At 56.0% G+C, this 16689-nt stretch overlaps 1 protein-coding gene across 4 annotated transcripts in view; it reads right to left on the reverse strand.

The window, feature by feature from the left end:
* LOC118913051 (solute carrier family 22 member 1-like) overlaps positions 1 to 14744 on the reverse strand; it is a 36082-nt gene extending 21338 nt beyond the window's left edge. Inside the window, exons 1-7 of one of the 4 annotated variants that reach the window (XM_036886741.2) lie at positions 13519 to 14744; positions 9359 to 9462; positions 7429 to 7583; positions 5009 to 5177; positions 3743 to 3857; positions 3434 to 3540; positions 392 to 606 (exon numbers count right to left, since the gene is read on the reverse strand). In XM_036886741.2, the coding sequence (XP_036742636.2) occupies positions 392 to 606; positions 3434 to 3540; positions 3743 to 3857; positions 5009 to 5177; positions 7429 to 7583; positions 9359 to 9462; positions 13519 to 13929 (1276 nt within the window). In that variant the 5' untranslated portion in view covers positions 13930 to 14744. The remainder of the gene's footprint in view (positions 1 to 391; positions 607 to 3433; positions 3541 to 3742; positions 3858 to 5008; positions 5178 to 7428; positions 7584 to 9358; positions 9463 to 13518) is intronic. The other 3 variants (XM_057489063.1, XM_036886739.2, XM_036886740.2) reach the window with 3 other exon arrangements.
* Between the last annotated feature and the right edge of the window lie 1945 nt (positions 14745 to 16689).

Consider the following 16689-nt stretch of genomic DNA (forward strand, 5'->3'; position numbering starts at 1 on the left):
AGTGACACAATACAGAGTACTTTCTATATGTTCCATTTGCATGAAGTTCAAGGACAGTCAAAATTAATGGGGTGAGAGAGATCAGGCTAGCAGTGATCTTGGCACGGGGTGGTGACTGCAGGGGTGTCAAAGAGCCTGGGGGAGCCTTCTGAGAGGTTGGAAGTGTTGTATCTGTCTAGATCACAGTGCCCAGGTATACACATATATATATAAATTCATTGGCTTATACACTTATAATTTGTTCATTGTATGCATGTTATACCTCAATTTAAAATTTAAAAAATAGTTGTAGACTACCTTGTCTTTGTTCTTGTTCCAGGAGCTTATCAAAGAGTTAAAGCATTATTCCCACAATGGGATTCCCTAGAAGATGGTGAAAATGACAACTCACCGTGTGAGATAAAAATCATGGTGAAGCAGGCCACCCCTGCCACCAGATTTGCGGCAGCCAATGGGTAGATGCGGCCCACACGGTCGATGGTGGCGAGGATGATGAAGGTTGCTGGGAATTCAACCAGAGCAGAGTAAAAGAAATCTAGATAGAGGTTTCCACCGGTGGCGCCCACGTGCATGATGAGGCCCTGGTAGAGCACGGCGCTGGTGAACCTGGGCCGAGGGGGACGCCGAGTCAGAGGCTAGCTCTGTGGAAGAGGGGAGTTAGGGCTCGGGAAGGGAGGACAGAGGCCCCTCCAACCTGGGGAGGAGCATGTGTCGCTTGGTTTAGAATGTCCTAGAGCCACAGGAGAGGGTATAAGGATCAGGAAGGATAAAGGTCATCGAGGGGTCCTCTAGGAGGCGCTCCTTGCACAGTGTGTGTGAGTGTGACCGGGAGAGGGATACTATGTTGCCGAGAAGCACGGCAGTGACCCACCTGGGGGCCTGGCCCCAAGCTGAACACTGCACAGGAGTCACCTCACCTAATGCTCCATCAAGCCAACAAGCAGACAGCTGGGGAAGGCTGTGGTGAGCAAGCAGGTTCAGCAATCAGACTGCTGAAGGAGCTGTGTGACCTTCAGTGACCTAACTGACCCCTCTGTCCTTCAATTCCCTCATGAGTAAATGGAAGAAAGTCTTCAGGCATGGAGGCACAGTCCCACCCCATCCTGCTGTCAAGACCCGGTCAGGGGGGGCCTTTTCCCCAGAAGAGCCCCGTTTCCCTGGACGAGGCTCCTCGTGACCATGAATGAGCAATGCATAGGGGCCAGGCTTTGCTTACAGAGACTGGGTCGCCTCCAGTGCCACCCGGACCTGCCCTCAGCGAGATGGTGATGGGGCGCAGGGAAGAGACACTTCTCTCCACAGCCCGTGCCCCTCTGCCTTCTGCGGTATACCCCACATATATGTGTTAACTATACCCAGGAGAGGGCAAGGTGCAGTCCCAAGCGTGCAGGGGCCCTCAGGACAGATAAGCTTTTATTGTGCTCCTTGTCATCACCTTTCCAGGTCAAGCATCCAGAGCACAAGAGCAGAGACACCAGCCGAGCCTCTCGACCTCCACAGCTGAGCTCCCTCCGCCACATCGCACCACCGCAAGCAACACGGTCCACTGGCCCTCTTCTGCCCCATCTCCTGCCCCATGACCTGCCGTCCACACTTACAGAACATGGCATCCACACCGAGGTGGGCTGGGCAAGCCGTTCTTATTCAAGGGAGAATTTAGAGTTCTAGGTTTCATTTTTGACAAAATATATAACTTTGGAGGTTAGGAACATTTTATATGATATTGGTATTTACACTGTGAGAAGAGATTATAGATAAGAAATTACTGTCTTATCCCAGCATGAAAATTGCCTGTTGGCTCTAAATAACTAAAATCACAGCTGACGTTTCTCATTAACACACCCTCTCCTTTCATAAAGTTGCACCCAGAGAAGCACTGGGATGCTTTTGTTTCTAGTCCCAACTTATTCTGGATTGGACAAAAGCGTCAAGAGAATGTGAAGGAAGATGCTCGACTGGAACTCAGTGAGTGTTTAAGCCCAGGTGCCCCTCCGGGCCATGAAGCCAGTTAAATGGGAATACTCACATCCTATTGATAAAGAGATTGATTTAAGAGAAAGGAGTATACAACCTGGAGTTCCTTGTCAAGACACTTAACATGTGTACAGGGCTGCCATCTTTCGGCAGCACCCAGGAATTGCATGCACATGTAACGGGGTGTGCTCCATCTAGCTGGACACCATTCTAAGCCCTGTACTCGTATTATCTCAGTTCTCCCAACACGCCTATGCGATGTTCACTATCACTACCCCCATTGGCTGATGAGGAAACTGAGTCACAGAGATGACAAAGGTTTCTGAGAGAGGCATGGCCAGGAGGTGGTGGGCACGCCTCCTGAGTTGCGGTGATGTAAGGACAGTAGGAGAGGTGTCCCCAGACAGGCCCTGTGAGAGGAATCTGGCTTTACTCTGAGTGCATCAGGGAGCCGGTGGAAGCGTGCACAGGAGTCATCTGGACTGTTAAGCTTTAACAGAATCCTTTTGCGGCTTAGGGAGCAGCACCTGAGGGGCAGGTGTTGGGTGGACAGGCCAGTGCAGTAACACGGTGACGGTGACATTAAAAGCAGTGAGGAGAAATGGCAGATTCTGCATATCCCTTCAAGATAGAGCAGAGTTTGCCGAGGGGTTGGGTGGAGAGGCGTCCAGGAGCGGAGGAGACGAAGCATTGCCCCAGGAGGCACGGCGAGGGGATGAGGTGAGGACAGTGAGCAGTGCAGAGGGGCACGGTTCTTCCTGTCTCCAGCAGTCCCAGTCCCTACATGGACGGGCCGCTGCTGAACCGAACACCGAGGATGGTGGAAATGCATCAGGCACCTGGGTGTTCGCAAAGGCCCCTGGGCCCATGGTGTGGCCGGGTGCAGGACCCCCGGGGTACACACAGAGACAGGGTGACGGGTGAGACGGGGAGAGGGTGGGGGTGCATGGTGAGCCTGGCCGGTGAGTCTAAAGAACTTGGTGTGGATTCTATGGATTCTATGGAACAGTGGTTATTCATTCAACCTTCAAAATACTTAAGGAAGGGCTATTACGTGTCAGGCACCAAACCCTTCATTACAATGAAACTGGACATTGACGTGCAAACAAGTGCCTGGCAGCAGAGTGGCTCCGGCTGAAGGGGGAACCCTGAGTCTGGCTACTCAGCCGCGGTGCTGGCAGGCTAGGTGAGAAACCACCTGTGCACGGAGGAGAGAATATGGTCTTACTTGTCATATGTAACAAACTCTTTGTCCTAAAGTGAGGCCTTTCGCCCAGTACTCAGTCCTCAAGGGAGAAATAACGGTGTCTTTCTAAGAGCTCTTTGGCCACTCAAAAACTGCTAATTCTTTTTCAGGCTTCTTTTTCCACCTGCATTGTTCCATTGTCTAACCTCTGTGCCAGTACATGGACATGCATGCTGATTCTGTCTCAGGGGTGGGGTGTGGGAAAAGCCCTACCACAGGTACATCAGGATGAAGGTGTGCTTCCTTAGGTGCGGTGTGCGGAACAGGTCTGCAAAGGAAGGGCTCAGCTTTTCGGTGACATCCTCTTCAAGAGAGAGCATCTGGGAGGGAGTGGGAATATCAGTGCATCCAGGCTGCTGTGAACAGCCCCTCAGGATGGCATTGCCATTTCTGCACTCCACAACCACCATCCCAAATTCCTCCCATCCCCCCTGCTTCTCAAGGTGGCCCCAGAGGCATTTTCTAAACCATACATCCAGCCCAAAATTGAGGGACTTGAATAACCCCTTGCCAGCTTGTCACCTTTAGATCAGGAGGAGGCAGGGTCCCATTCTTTCGGGCAATGTGGCCCATTACTCGGACTGCTTGGGCGTTTCTCTTTTGCAGCAACAGCCATCGGGGGGACTCGGGCACACACCTGCAGGCACAGATCACCGTTACCTGGCATTTTCCCCAAAGCTCATCTGATCAGTGATGCTGTTGCTCTGAGTGGCCCACCCTCCTCTCACTGGGACTGTGATTCCCCAGTCAGCCAACAGACAAGGACCTAGGGTCACTGGGTGCTAGCCCAGACAGCTGTGAAGGAGCTCGGAGGGCCACTTGAACTCCAGTGCCACCTGCTAAGATTTACAGACCAACAGGAAACCACTGCTTCCTGTGCAGCCGTCAACCACGGAGCAGGGTCCCATCCTCACAGGTAACATGCCCCCCACCCCCACACTCCTGCAGGATTTCTCCTTGTACTACAAGGGCTATGGTACAAGCCTCAAAATATCTCCCGAATGAACTCCACTCACTTCCCTCCAACATCGGAGGGGTACCACGCTGTCCACCCAAATGGAGAAAGGATGTTACAAGCCGAAGACTGGGCACGTCTGCAATAAGGTGTTCTGAAAATGCTGAGGTACAGTCCCATTCCGCCTGGCCACTGCGCCCGGCCAGGGAGGCCTTTCCCACGGAGAGCCCCTGGTCCACCTGAGCAGGGAGGCAGCAGGCTCCTCCTGACCACACATGAGCAAGTGCAGGTGCCAGGCTTCGCTTACAGGGACTGGGTCTTCTCCGGCGCAGCCCACAGGGGAGAGCCGCCCTCGGCGGACAGTGACCACGCGTGGGAAGGAGACCCTTCTCTCCAGAGCCCCTCGTGCCTTCCCTCTCTCACAACAAAACTCACCCGTCCAGTCCCTTAGCCCTTTACATGCTGACAGGTGCCAACAGCTAACAGGGTGAACACCTTGTTTGTACCCAGCTTCTTTCAGAATGGCTTGCTGTGCACACTCCCTGAGACCATTCATTCATTCAGCTAAGGACAGCACCTCCGAGTTGGCGGGCTGGGTTTGTCTGCTTACAGTGCTGCATGCCTCTGAGTAGGGGCATGTGAATTCAAACAGGCTCTGTAGGAGGGCAGCTCCCCGGGTCATGAAGGCCACCCTGTTAACAGTCAAGCACCCCAAATGGCACTAACAGCAGGAAGCCCTGGGCCTGGGATATGTGGCAGCCAAGGTCAGCAGGCAGGCCTCAGTCACTTGAGCAAGAAGAGGGGAGAAGGGGCCAGGTGGCAGGGCACGGTACCAGTAGTAGAGCAGGAAGAGGCAGGTGGGCAGAGACAGGGCCAGCTGGAGCCACCGCCAGTGAGGGACGGCGTAGGCCAGCCCCAGCAGCAGCAGGAGCCCCACCGCAAAGGCCGCCTGGTAGAGGATCGCCACCGTCCTTCTGTAGGCCGGGCCCACGAATTCTGTGACTGAAAGGGTACACATCACTGCTCAGGCTGCTCCCCACGTCCCACACGTCCCCTTCCCCCCACGACAAGCAGGCTTGAGTCCCCCCTTTCCATGTCCTGCTGATCCCACTCGGCTTGAGGCTCCCCAGGAGCACCCCATGTGGCCCCTGCTTTTCTCTGGTTGGCCCTCTGAACACCCCCATCTGCCGTCACCCTTCTTGCACTTCCGGACTTAGTCCACATGGCTCTCCGCCTTACAGCCTCCCTCCTACGAGCTCCAGACGGAGCTAGAGCATCTCCTGTGCCCCCAGGGGCATCCGTTCCTCCAACCGACATCTCTGACACCACGCTGGGTGTCCGGGATGCACCGCTGGACAGTCCTGGCCTGTACCCACACAGCCTTGTGAGAAACGGCAGTAACACCGGGACAAAGGGGCAAGTCAGATGCCGGGCCAGACCGCCATGCATACTGGGACGCAGAAGGTGGCCAGAAGGGTGTGGAGTGCCGGCCTTGCTAGTGTCCAGAGAGGAGTGGGGTGAACTGCATGGAAGAAATCTGAGAGGCTTAAAGGAGATGGGCTATGTAGGGGAGAGAACGGAGGCGACTGGGGCCATGGGCACGCCCTCCCGGGCCTCACAGGGCAGAGCAGGATGCTGGCTTCTGCTGTGTGAAACGGAATCATGGCGGCAGAGGGACGTGACCCCGTGTCATTTTAAGGCTCACTCTGTGGATTCACTGAGTCCGGAGACCACGATGAAGTGAGCAGTGCAGGAGGTCGGAACGGGCGGCGGCAGCAGAGGGGCGAGTGGGGTGGGGTTCTGCCCCTGGAGAGGGAAGCCCAGGGAAGGGACCCCTGGCCATCTGGAGCTGGTGGGGGGAGAGCGGAGGCCACACTCGGATGTCTGGCCCAAGTGGCCGGACCGGACCGGGGGCCCCTTGCAGACCAGGGGGGCGGGCAAGCTGCAGGTGGAACAGGCTTGGGGGTGGGGGAGGACACGGTCGTGGGTCCTGCCATGTTGGGGCGTCAGGGAGAAGCGGGGAAGCTGCCAGCGGGGGACCAGGGAGCGTGTGACCCGCAAGCACATGGGCAAAGTCGTCGGAGGAACGTGAGCCGCTGTCACAGATCACTCCCCGTGTTGGCGCCTGTCTCCTCTCTCCAGCCTCTGAGCCCCTTGAAGGGAGGAAGGGTACCTTATCTACCTGGTACCCCTAGCCCTGGCCCAGGGCCTGCTGTCGGGCAACAGCCACCCTGCAGGTTGGTCATGGGGCAGATTGCTCCAAGCCTCACCTCCGGCCACCTGCTGCTCACGGCACTGTCGTGCCCACTCTGAAGCTATCAAGGCCCGAGAGATTGTGGACCTTGCCAGGATCACACGGCTGACTGGCACTAGTGCAAGGCTTCGACCCCAGGTGAATCTTAACCATGGGCCAAACCCTGAGTCTTCAGCATACAGATGGCCGGCCTCTCCATAAACAGACCTGAACTCACTGAACTTAACCAGTATGTTCCGTTTCTCCAGGGAGGGTGGTTTCTCTGGGCCCTAGCGAACTACTTCTCAGAATGCCAGGCCCTAGGACACAGTTTCAGAGGGAGCAGGACGTGGCAGTTCTCCACAAATGAACAAAACTGGATTATCCTCGCTGCTGTGAGCTGCCCCGCCACGGGCTGGGGAAGCACAATTGGCCTGTCATACTACTTTTCTTCTAAGAAGGTATTTCCACTTTCTATTCCTACCCACATAAAAAATGTGAAAGAAAAAAAGTATGTAGAATTACTCACGTTAGTTTACACTTCAATTTTTAAAAATCATGATGTTTATCACTCTGCTTACTTCCTCTCCTAACTCTTGAGTGTGGTTCAAACTAGCTGAGTTGATTGTATTTCTTTTAAGAAGATGCTGGTTCTTCATATTTAAAATGATAAAATAATCTCCCACCTGACCCCCTCTCTGTACCCACCCCTGCTGTAACCTTGGCCATGGTGTGATACCAATTTTGGGATCTATTTTTGTTCCTAAACAGATTAGCCGATATGGAAACACTGATCTATTGAAGAGGTTATTTAATCGTCTCTCAGTCAAAGAAGAAAGAAAAGGAGGCCACTGAGGTCCATGCCCTGCAACCACATGCAGACTTACCACCATTTCTCCTGACAAGGCAAACATCCCCTTTCCCCCAAAATTCACTTCCACATTTGGCTTCATCCCACCTACCCCCCTACCTGGCCTCCATGGCTCCTAACTCCACGGCCCCCGCCCAGCGGACACTCACTCAGGGTGAAGCCAGCCGTCCAGCTGCCCTTGCTGACCAGGCCCTGCAGCACGCGCAGGAGCAGCAGGGACGTGTAGTCTGGCACCACAGCCATGAGCACGCCTGCGACACTGCTGACCAGGGAGGTGGTCAAGAGACATAATTTGCGACCAAACCTTCAGAGGCAAGGAGACAGGGAGGAGGGGGCGGTGGTGAGTACTCGGGGCCAGACGGGCACAACAGGCGGCAGGGTCCCGACCCCGAGGCCCGTGCCCCTGCTTTCCTGAGTGGCCTGGGGGGGTCAGATGCCACCACCCCAGCCCCAGGCCCGACCTCCGCAGTCCTCAGCGGTCTGCAGTGCCCCAAGGCCAGTAAATCACTCCGAAGAGAACCCAGCATCCCGCCCATCTCAGCAACGGGGCTTCCCCGCTGCACCTTCCTCAGCGCGGTGGCCCCCGCGCCACTGTCCCCACTGTCGGGCTTTCTCCTCTCACCGCCTGTGTTTACCAGCCTGAAGTACTACTAGCAAGATTTAACTGAGTGCGCCGGGAACCCGCCCGGCCCCCCCACTACACACTGTCTTATCAGTGGTCAGAAAAGCTTTTCTGGGGAAACACTCAGTTCTCACAGGGCAGGTGTCGAAGACTACTTTTCCTTTGCTTTTCTCATAAATGAATCGGGCAAATTATTTGCTGAAGCTTCATCCCAGTGCTGTGCTTTATTGACTGGGCCCTTGGAATCCTGCCCCACGTGCTCTGGTGGGCAAGGAAGCGGGGCTGGTGTCACCCGAGGCCACAGAGACCTTGGCTTTTCTCTACCCGCCTCCTTCCTAGACCCCAGCAGCTGTGCCTCGAGCCTCCTGCCGCCCCCCAGCCAGCACCCGTCCCACAGTCCCCATCGGCTCAGCAGGGACACTCCTTGCCAGAAGCCCACACCCTCTGCTCTGAGGTCAGGTCACAGACCTAAGGCACGCGCCCACCACCTCTGCCCTCCGCCTGCATATCCTCCCAGGGCAGCCGAGCCCGCCCACTGCACTCACAGCCAGCACCAGCCTGTGCCCTTGGGCCCCATCTCCCCCACAAAAGGGTCGCCTGCAGCCTGGACCCCCACCCTCAAGGCTGCCCCCCTCCCTCTCCCCTCATAGTCAACTCACTTTAGAGTCTGCCACACTCACTCCCCTTCCTGTGTCGCCCCTTTCCCATCTTGCAGGGACGTCACCCTCACCATGGTTCTCATAGCCGCTTGTCCCCGGGCATCTCCTCTCTCCTTCCCGGGGGTCACACTATATTCCCACAGGTCACATCACGTTCCCCTAGGTCCCTCCATGTTCTGAGGTCACACCACATTTCCGTAGGCCATACCACTTCCTGTAAGTCACACCACCCCAGTAGAGTAGCTGTTCTTCCACTTCGCTGCCATTTCTTATCATCTCTTTTGTCAGCAACCCTTCCCTGCCCACCTCCAGGTGCTGAAGTTCTCTCTATATACCCTCCCCTGGCTCATCTCAAATAATAGTTTATAGCTTTAAATACCAGTTACTGGGACAGATCCCTAACACTCCACTCTAGGCCAAACCTTCTCCTGAATGCAACTCCCATGGCCAGATGCCCGCCTGACCGCTTTTCGAGGTGTCACAGGCTGCTCTGGACGCAGCGCCCATCTGGCTCCCAACCACCCGGCCCCATCTCACAAATGGCCCCACCCACTGCCCGAAGCATAAACCTCGGCCTTGTCCCCACCTTCTCTGAGCCCCAACCACATACCCTGCATGCGGCTTCCCCCTCTGAAATCATCCGGATCCACACCCATCCCATCTGTTGTCCAGAGCACCAGCTACTATGTCTTGTCCCCATCAATTTCCGCAATAGATTGCAACCAGCCATGGCTGTCCCCTGAACCCCTTCTCCTCACAGCGTTGACACCACGTTTGGTTGGCTGGGCCTCCACCTACCTGTCTGCGATGTAGCCGACACTCAGAGAGCCCAGGAAGAAGCCCACATTCACGCAGGACTGGAAGAGGTCCACCTTCCACGAGGCATCACACACCAGGCCAAACTTCCGGCCACACCACGGGCGAAGGGACAGGAAACACAAGACCGTTTTTAAGTCAGACTACACCTTCCAGCTTCTCCCGGGACAGAGTGAATGTACACAAAACACGGTTTCCCTGACGTTTCATGTCATTTTCTGTGAGTACATTTTCATGAGACAAATGCAAGGGTTCTGGAGAATGTCGGTCACCACGACTCTAGGCCTCATCTGTCTGTCTTCTCTCCTCACTATATTGTAATTAAAGGGGCTGTTGTCAAGTGTGTGACCATTGATGGTCATCAAAGGACAACAGGGTCATACAAGTTTTCTGAAAAAAAATACAAGGTAATTTTCTAAAACTGAAACTGTAGCAACATAAATATGACACTTTCTAGAACTGGTCGAAATACATTTCTAGAATTGGTCAAAAGCCCTTAATTAAGTAGTATCAATTGTATATTTAATTATGTAAATTCCAGCACCAATATGCAAGTTCTGCTGTGACTATGGATGGACCTATGAGTGGCAGCAAGAGAAGAGCTGAGCAAAGACATGGTGGGGTGGGGGAGACAGCGGGCTTCTCAGGAGCGGCACACACTCCAGGAACCTGAGAGGGGCCTTGCAGCCCAAGCCAGGAGACAAGGGACCGAGGGGAGAGGCAGAGGCGAGGCAGGAGCTTTGCGCTGCCTGGGACTTGGGGGGGGCCCTGGCCACTGGACACAAGTGTGGGGAGGCCAGTGCAGGCCCAGGCACGTGGAAGCCCTCAGAGACAGCAGGTCTGGGGACCAAGGCAGGGGCCCTCACCCCTGCCCAGGCCTGGCTCTGCCCCGTCTGGGTGTGTCCAGGGACACATCAATCCTTCTCTCCAGTGTCTCTCCATTTACTTTGGAGGCATGGCTGCACACACCAGGCAGGGAAGTCACCTAGCACCTTTGGGCCTCAGTTTCCCAGTCCAAACACGTGTATTGTGCCTGTCCTGTCACATGCACAGAGCTGCTGTGAGCACTGAATGGGAGAGATCATGTGAAAATGGTTTGAGTAAATAATAAATCATTTAACTTTAACAAGGAGGTTTTATTACCTACCACCCTTGGGCCTCTGAGGCTGCCAGTGTGAACCACACCCGTATCCCAGCCCCAGGGCCTCTGCACTCAGCCAGGGAAGGTTCCATCTGACTGGCTGCTTCCTTCCTTGACATGAGCACTTTAAAAAATAACGTACAGATGATGCTCTGTGTTACCACCTGACTTTCAAACTATGCCTATGGTAGTGTCTGCCTTCTGCCCAGACCCTGCTGTCTGAGCTCTTGAGCAGCTCAGCACTGCAAGGCATGACCAGATACCACGCAGAATTGCTCCTGTGAGCTCCACCAATCTAAATGTTTATTTCCTTTAAAATTCAGCTCAAAGCTCTCCTGCCCCTTGGAGCTTCCCCAGCGGGTTCTGTTGTCCCTGCCTGCCCTGGCCTTGCATTAGAACATGGGCACAGGCCACGCCTGGGCGTTAGCTCGCTGCCCAGGGTCTGTATCTCCAGTGCCCAACTGTCTCTTTGTAGCCTCCACCCACATTGCCCAAGCTGCCCTGTGTACACTAGATTTCTAAAGCCACAGGGCACTGTTCCTTGTCTTTTGTTCTCATCTTTGCAACAAGCCTCTCCGTAAGGTGTCCCTGCTACCCTTCTGAAATGCCCTAGGACCATGCAGAGTCCAGAAGGCTCACAGAGCTTCAGGGGGCATCTGCTCTGCCTGCTACCCCAACCTGTGTGAGGATCTAGGTCTGGAGTCACCTGCAAGGCTCATGAACTTGCCATGTTCCGTGCTTCAAGACTCAAGCCCAACCACTGCTCCCTCCCCTAGGCAGAGCCTCAGAAAAGCCTGGGGCTGCCCACAGCAGGCAGCACCAGGTAGGGTCTCCCGGGCCTGGCCACGCTCCTGCTGGGGTTTCACCAGCCAGGGTCTGTGGCTCGGGCACAGTCTATAAAGCAACAGGCACTCTCTGCCAAGCTCACCCCACCACAGAGCCCCCAGAGTCCTTGTCAGAGTACAAATTCCCATGGGTCCCGTCTCAGCAAGTCGTGTCTTGGAACCCAGGATCCCTTGGACTGGCGTGTCTGAAAACGGAGATGTAAGCACCCTTCACCTTGGCCTGAAGCTTTCTCCTGCTCATGCTGTGGTCAGGGGAGGTCAGGGGACCCCCGCTGGGGCAGGGCTGGGGCTGGGGCTGCAGTTAGGGACAGGGCCTCCTGACAGGGGACTCAGAAGTCACGCACATCCTTCCCCAAACGGACCCCTGGCTCCAGTCCCTAGCTCAGAGGGGGTGAAGCTGGGTATTCAAACAGATTGGCTCCCTGTCCTCCGTTAGGCAAGTTCCAATGTCCAAGGTGAGGCCAAGTTAAAGATAGTTTCTGCAGAAATGAATAACCAAGCTAAACCCCTGAAAATAAGCTCAGGACTCAGAGGGGAGGCAAAGGTGGTTCTGAAGCAATGAGAGGGAGAACTGATGTGGGGGCCATTCCTTCCAGGAGCCAACCTCTCCTGCCCTCCCGACTGAAAGGTCTCGCATCTAATCAGCTTTAAGTATCTCCATCCTCACCAATGCTTAGATCTTGGGTCACTGCGGAAGCCCACCTAGTACAACAGCCACTGGCTCTAAAGCTCTTTGGGTGCTCTCGCGTCTGCCCCTTCCTCCCCGTCTGCTGTCCCCTCCCCAGGCCACCTCCTGGCCAGGCGCCTCCACTTGCCAAGCCCCAGCTCCTCCTGTGTTCCAGGCTCAGTGTTCAACAGCTCTGCTCTCCCCTCCCCGCCAGGGGACACAGGCAAATTGGGCCCCTCCTCCCCCACCCACAGGGCTTGTCTCTTCAGTGACAGGGCTGTTCAGTGACAGCCATGTCAGTTGACATTTCTCAACCTCCCCAAATTCTCCCTACCTCTGGGGAAGCCACCAGCCCGCCCACCACCCTGCACGGGGGGCCAGTTCCAAGGGCAGCTAGGATGGTCTTGCTCCTCCACCTAAGTAAGACCAAAGTCTTTGTTTGGCACGAAGGTAGGGCTGCCAACACACACGTAAAAAACCAGAATACAGGGAGACTTAGTTGAATTTGAATTTCAGATAAACAACACTTGTCTTTTAGGATAAGTATGTCCCATGCAATATTTGTATTCCCAGTCTCTGTTATCAGCATAAAATGTCATGCGATGTCTGGGACATAATTATCCTACAAAGATTGTTCATCTTCTATCTGAAGTTCAGATTTAACTGGCCATCCTGTGTTTTATCTGGTGACCTTACACGAGGACTCTGTGCTTGGGCCCGAAGGTGGGGTACCAGCTTTCACCCCGGGATTCCTCTACAGGACCCTGAATTTGAACGGACTTAACAACTCGTTGCTCCCTGAATGTAGCACATGCTCCCTCTCCCCTGGGCCCTGGCTCATTCTTCTCCTCCACCATCCTGTTCCCTGTCCTTGCTGCTCAAAATACCCCGAGGCTCCATTCAAACGCCACCTCCCAGAAGACTCCTGTGATTGGCTCAGAGGCTAAGGTCCCCTCCTCAGAGCCCACTGCCCCCTCCGCCTCTGCCCACATACGGTCCTGGGCGCGGGCTGATTCTTAGTGACACCCAGCCAATCCGGGGCATGGCTGGGATTTAATCTGATTCCAAAGCCAGGTCAGTTGGCACATCACCTCGGTGTGCAGCTCTCCCTTTGAAGTGAGTCCATGACTTCTGAGTGCAGGGGAGCAGGACCCACAATTTTAATGGCAGGGAAGCTGGACGCCAAGTGAATTCTCAGGCTCTTGGGGAAGCGAAAGTAGTCCTGGTGACCCCACAGACCCATGTCCAAACAATCCAGCTCAGGCTGGCTCGCAGTGGCCTCCCTGACCCTCAGCTTCTTCCTCTAACACCCAGAAGATTCAGCAAGGGAAGCACACAGCATGCCCAGGACGGAGCCTGACTCACGCAGTTCAGTGAACATGACTCTGCTCTCTCTTCCCTGACACAAAACTGAACCTCAGAGGACCGACCTCCTTCCCATCCCTCTAACCCCCACATTGCCCAGAACCCCAGGCCCGCTCCCACTCACCTCGGTCACGATGGAGGAGCCGGGTGTGTCGTACACCCAGCCATGCGCACAGGGGCCCAGCGGCAGGTGGCTCCTGTTGGCGGCCAGGCCGGCCAGCGGGTCCCGGCAGCTGAGGGCGCTCTGGTTCCAGTCCACCTCATAGCGGCGGCACTGGCGGGGGAAGGCCTCGTCTGCCAGCCCCGCGCCCGGCACCGTGTAGTTCAGCTCCTCCGCCAGGCTCCAGCCGCATCGCCGGCCCAGCTCGGCCACGCCGGGGTTCAGGCAGCGGTGGTCTGGCGTGAAGGCCAGGAAGACGATGCCCACATAGATGGGAGCGAAGGCGGTTGAGAGAAGGCACAGGGTCAGAAAGGCTTGCTTCTGGAACCAGCCAAACTCTCCGACCTGCTCCAGCACGTCATCCACAGTGGGCATGGCTGGACCAGCATGTGCCGCCGGCTCTGTCTGCAGCAGCCAGGGGCAATGTTTCACATGCGTTTCTGTGGAATGGGCAGGTTTGGCATGAAGTTGCTGTCCAAGCACAATGCCCTGGGAAACCAACCAACTAGAAATAATCTTTACCCCGCGGAGCCTGTTTTCAGGACTGGCCAAAGTGTTTGCTTGGCTGGGAAGCTAATGAGGCTGAGGCTCCAAGTGTCCTGAGTCCGAGGAGCAGAGCGCCAGAGTGCTGCATAGACCGCCCAGTGGTTTCTTTAGGGCTCTTCGAAAGAGGGTGACTGTTTGGAGCCCCCCTTTTTCCATCCAGATAAATCGAAGACAGCAAACTAGCTGCTGGCACAGCTATCGGGGCCAGGAGCTCCTGCAGCTTACCGTCCTCTAACTAGTCGGCCGTGTCGCACGGCGCCGCCTGGCTGGCCCACACGCCCCTGCTGAGCTGTGTGTTGTGTGTGTCTGAGGCATCGGAAGGCCAGACTCTCCTGGAAAGAAAGCAGGGCCAAAGCTCCAGACCTAGCAGCCAGTCAACCAGTGACTGGATGATAGAAGTGTTCGCCTTATCTTTGGAGCACCTGCTCGGGGCTCACATGTGTTATCTGATTACTTCTCGCAACAGCCTTCAAACTAGGTGCTATTACTGTCCCCACTGCATGGTGTCAGAACTGAGTTCGATTGCAGGACATCCATCTGATGTCCCAGAAAATCAGCCGGGGTGAGGAACACACCACGTACCTGGTGAGCGGAAGGGAAGCGCTCTGTGTGAGCAGCATAGGAGATGCACAGAGGGGAGTGTGGGGTCCCCTACAGAGCAGGGTGAACACTGGGCTAACACCCTGGCCCCAGACCTGCCAGCTCCCCTGACGAGTCCTCAGCTTGGGACGCAGCCAGTGTGCAAAGGTCCTGCTTTCAACACACCCACTCCCACCTCCACAGAGCCATTCCAGGCCAGATCTGATGCCATTTCCAGGATGTTCACTTTCTTCCGGGGAGAAAGCAGGTCCCCCACCGGCTCTGGGCAGGAGCTGCCCTCTGCGCTCCTCCGTGGGCTGGGCATGCTTTCCTTCGCTTGGGCCAGAGAGGAGGGTGACAGCCAACGGGCCCCTGCATCATACCCTTTCCCCTGTCCCCAGCCCCGGTTCAGGGGACAAGGGGTGGCCAAGATATCCTATGCAATCAAAACTGCAAGTGGGAGAAGCAGGACTGCAACCAGGGCCAACTGGGAAAGGCCAGTGCCACTGTCCAGGCTCCCAGATGAGGGCCCAGGTGCCTGGCCAAGCTCACTGTTCATCACCTAACAGGACCCTGCAAAGCCACGAGTCACCCACGTGTTGAAAGATGAGACACGAAGGCCCCAGGGGTCAGTCCCTTGGCCACTGCCCTGCAGCTGGCTCTCAGCCAGTCCTCAAGACATCAATTCACTGAAAGCCCCATTGTTAATGACCAATTTTCAGGAACTGCCTGTGCTACACCCAGTACCTCGTGAGGCCAATAGGAGATGCGGGGTAGAACCAGCTGTGGGAGCAGGACCAGGAAGAGGGCTCATCTCTGGGGAAAAGGAGAAGGAAGATGCAGTCGGGGGCGAGCCCAGATTTGCATGCAAATCCCCAGGTGCCACACAGAGCCCAGGTGACCACATGGTAAAGTGACCTTCAGCATGCCTGGGGCCAGCCACTCCCTGCCCAAAGGGCCTGCTGCACAACTGGGCCCTGCTCCTGCCCTTGGGTGCCCCCTTCCCAGGCTGCAGGAGCCCCCCATGGTGGCAGCAGACCTCTCCTCACATCCCCAGGCCACCACCGTCTTCTCCAAAACAGCACCCTTCCTCCAAGGCCAACGCACAGATGTTAAGCTACACTGAGGAGCAAGGGAACAGTGTGGGAGCCATGCACCCTCACTGGGTCATCAAAAGCCCTGTTTCTCAGAGGCACAGACTGTCCCCTGCACCCCAGGCTCCTCCCCAACATCAGGGCAAGGCTTTGTCGGCTGTTTCCCCCCACCCACCAAACCCTGATGACACTAGGGCTGCCAAGGCCAGTCAGAGAACAAGGGTGAGAGGCCTGCTGTCACCACCTTCCCTCTCCAGGCCTTGGGGACGGTCTGGACGAGCTGGAAACATCAGTGCTCACACGTGCCACTACGGGGCTGAGGTCCCTTGGGAGCACGGGCTAGCCCGGCACCCCAGACCACACACGTGGGGGTCCGTGCTCAGCTCTGCCCCCACCAGGTGCTAACGTGCTGGGACCCGGGAGGCCCGTGCCCATGTCCTTCAGACATTGGTGTTGAAGCCTTGCCCACAAACCTGCTCAGATCCCAAATGCCCACTCACCCTGTCCCCCAAAGGAACCCACAAAACCACCTCCACACTCACTGGTCCCGCGCCAGCTGGAAACATCAGGGTAGGACTGGTGCCCCACAGCCCTGCAGCTGGTCATGTCCGAGGCCCGCCTTGCACCTCGAGGTCTTCTCACCTCTTCATTAGCTTCCTAGGACTAATACAATAAAGCACACGGTCCGGGAGGTTTGTCTCTCAACATTCAGGTGTGGGCAGGGCTGGCTCCTTCGGAGGCCTCTGTCCTTGGCTTGCAGAAGGCCGTCTCATCCCTGTGGCTCCACATCCTCTTCCCTCTGTGCCTGCATGCCTGTGTCCATGGTGGGTTAGAGCCCCCCGACATCACTTAACACGGTTACTTCTGAAGAGATGCTGTCTCTGAACAGAGTCATGTCTGGGGCACCAAGGGTTAG

The sequence above is a fragment of the Manis pentadactyla genome, chromosome 12 (genome assembly GCF_030020395.1).
Source record: "Manis pentadactyla isolate mManPen7 chromosome 12, mManPen7.hap1, whole genome shotgun sequence".
Classification (NCBI taxonomy): Eukaryota; Metazoa; Chordata; class Mammalia; order Pholidota; family Manidae; genus Manis; species Manis pentadactyla.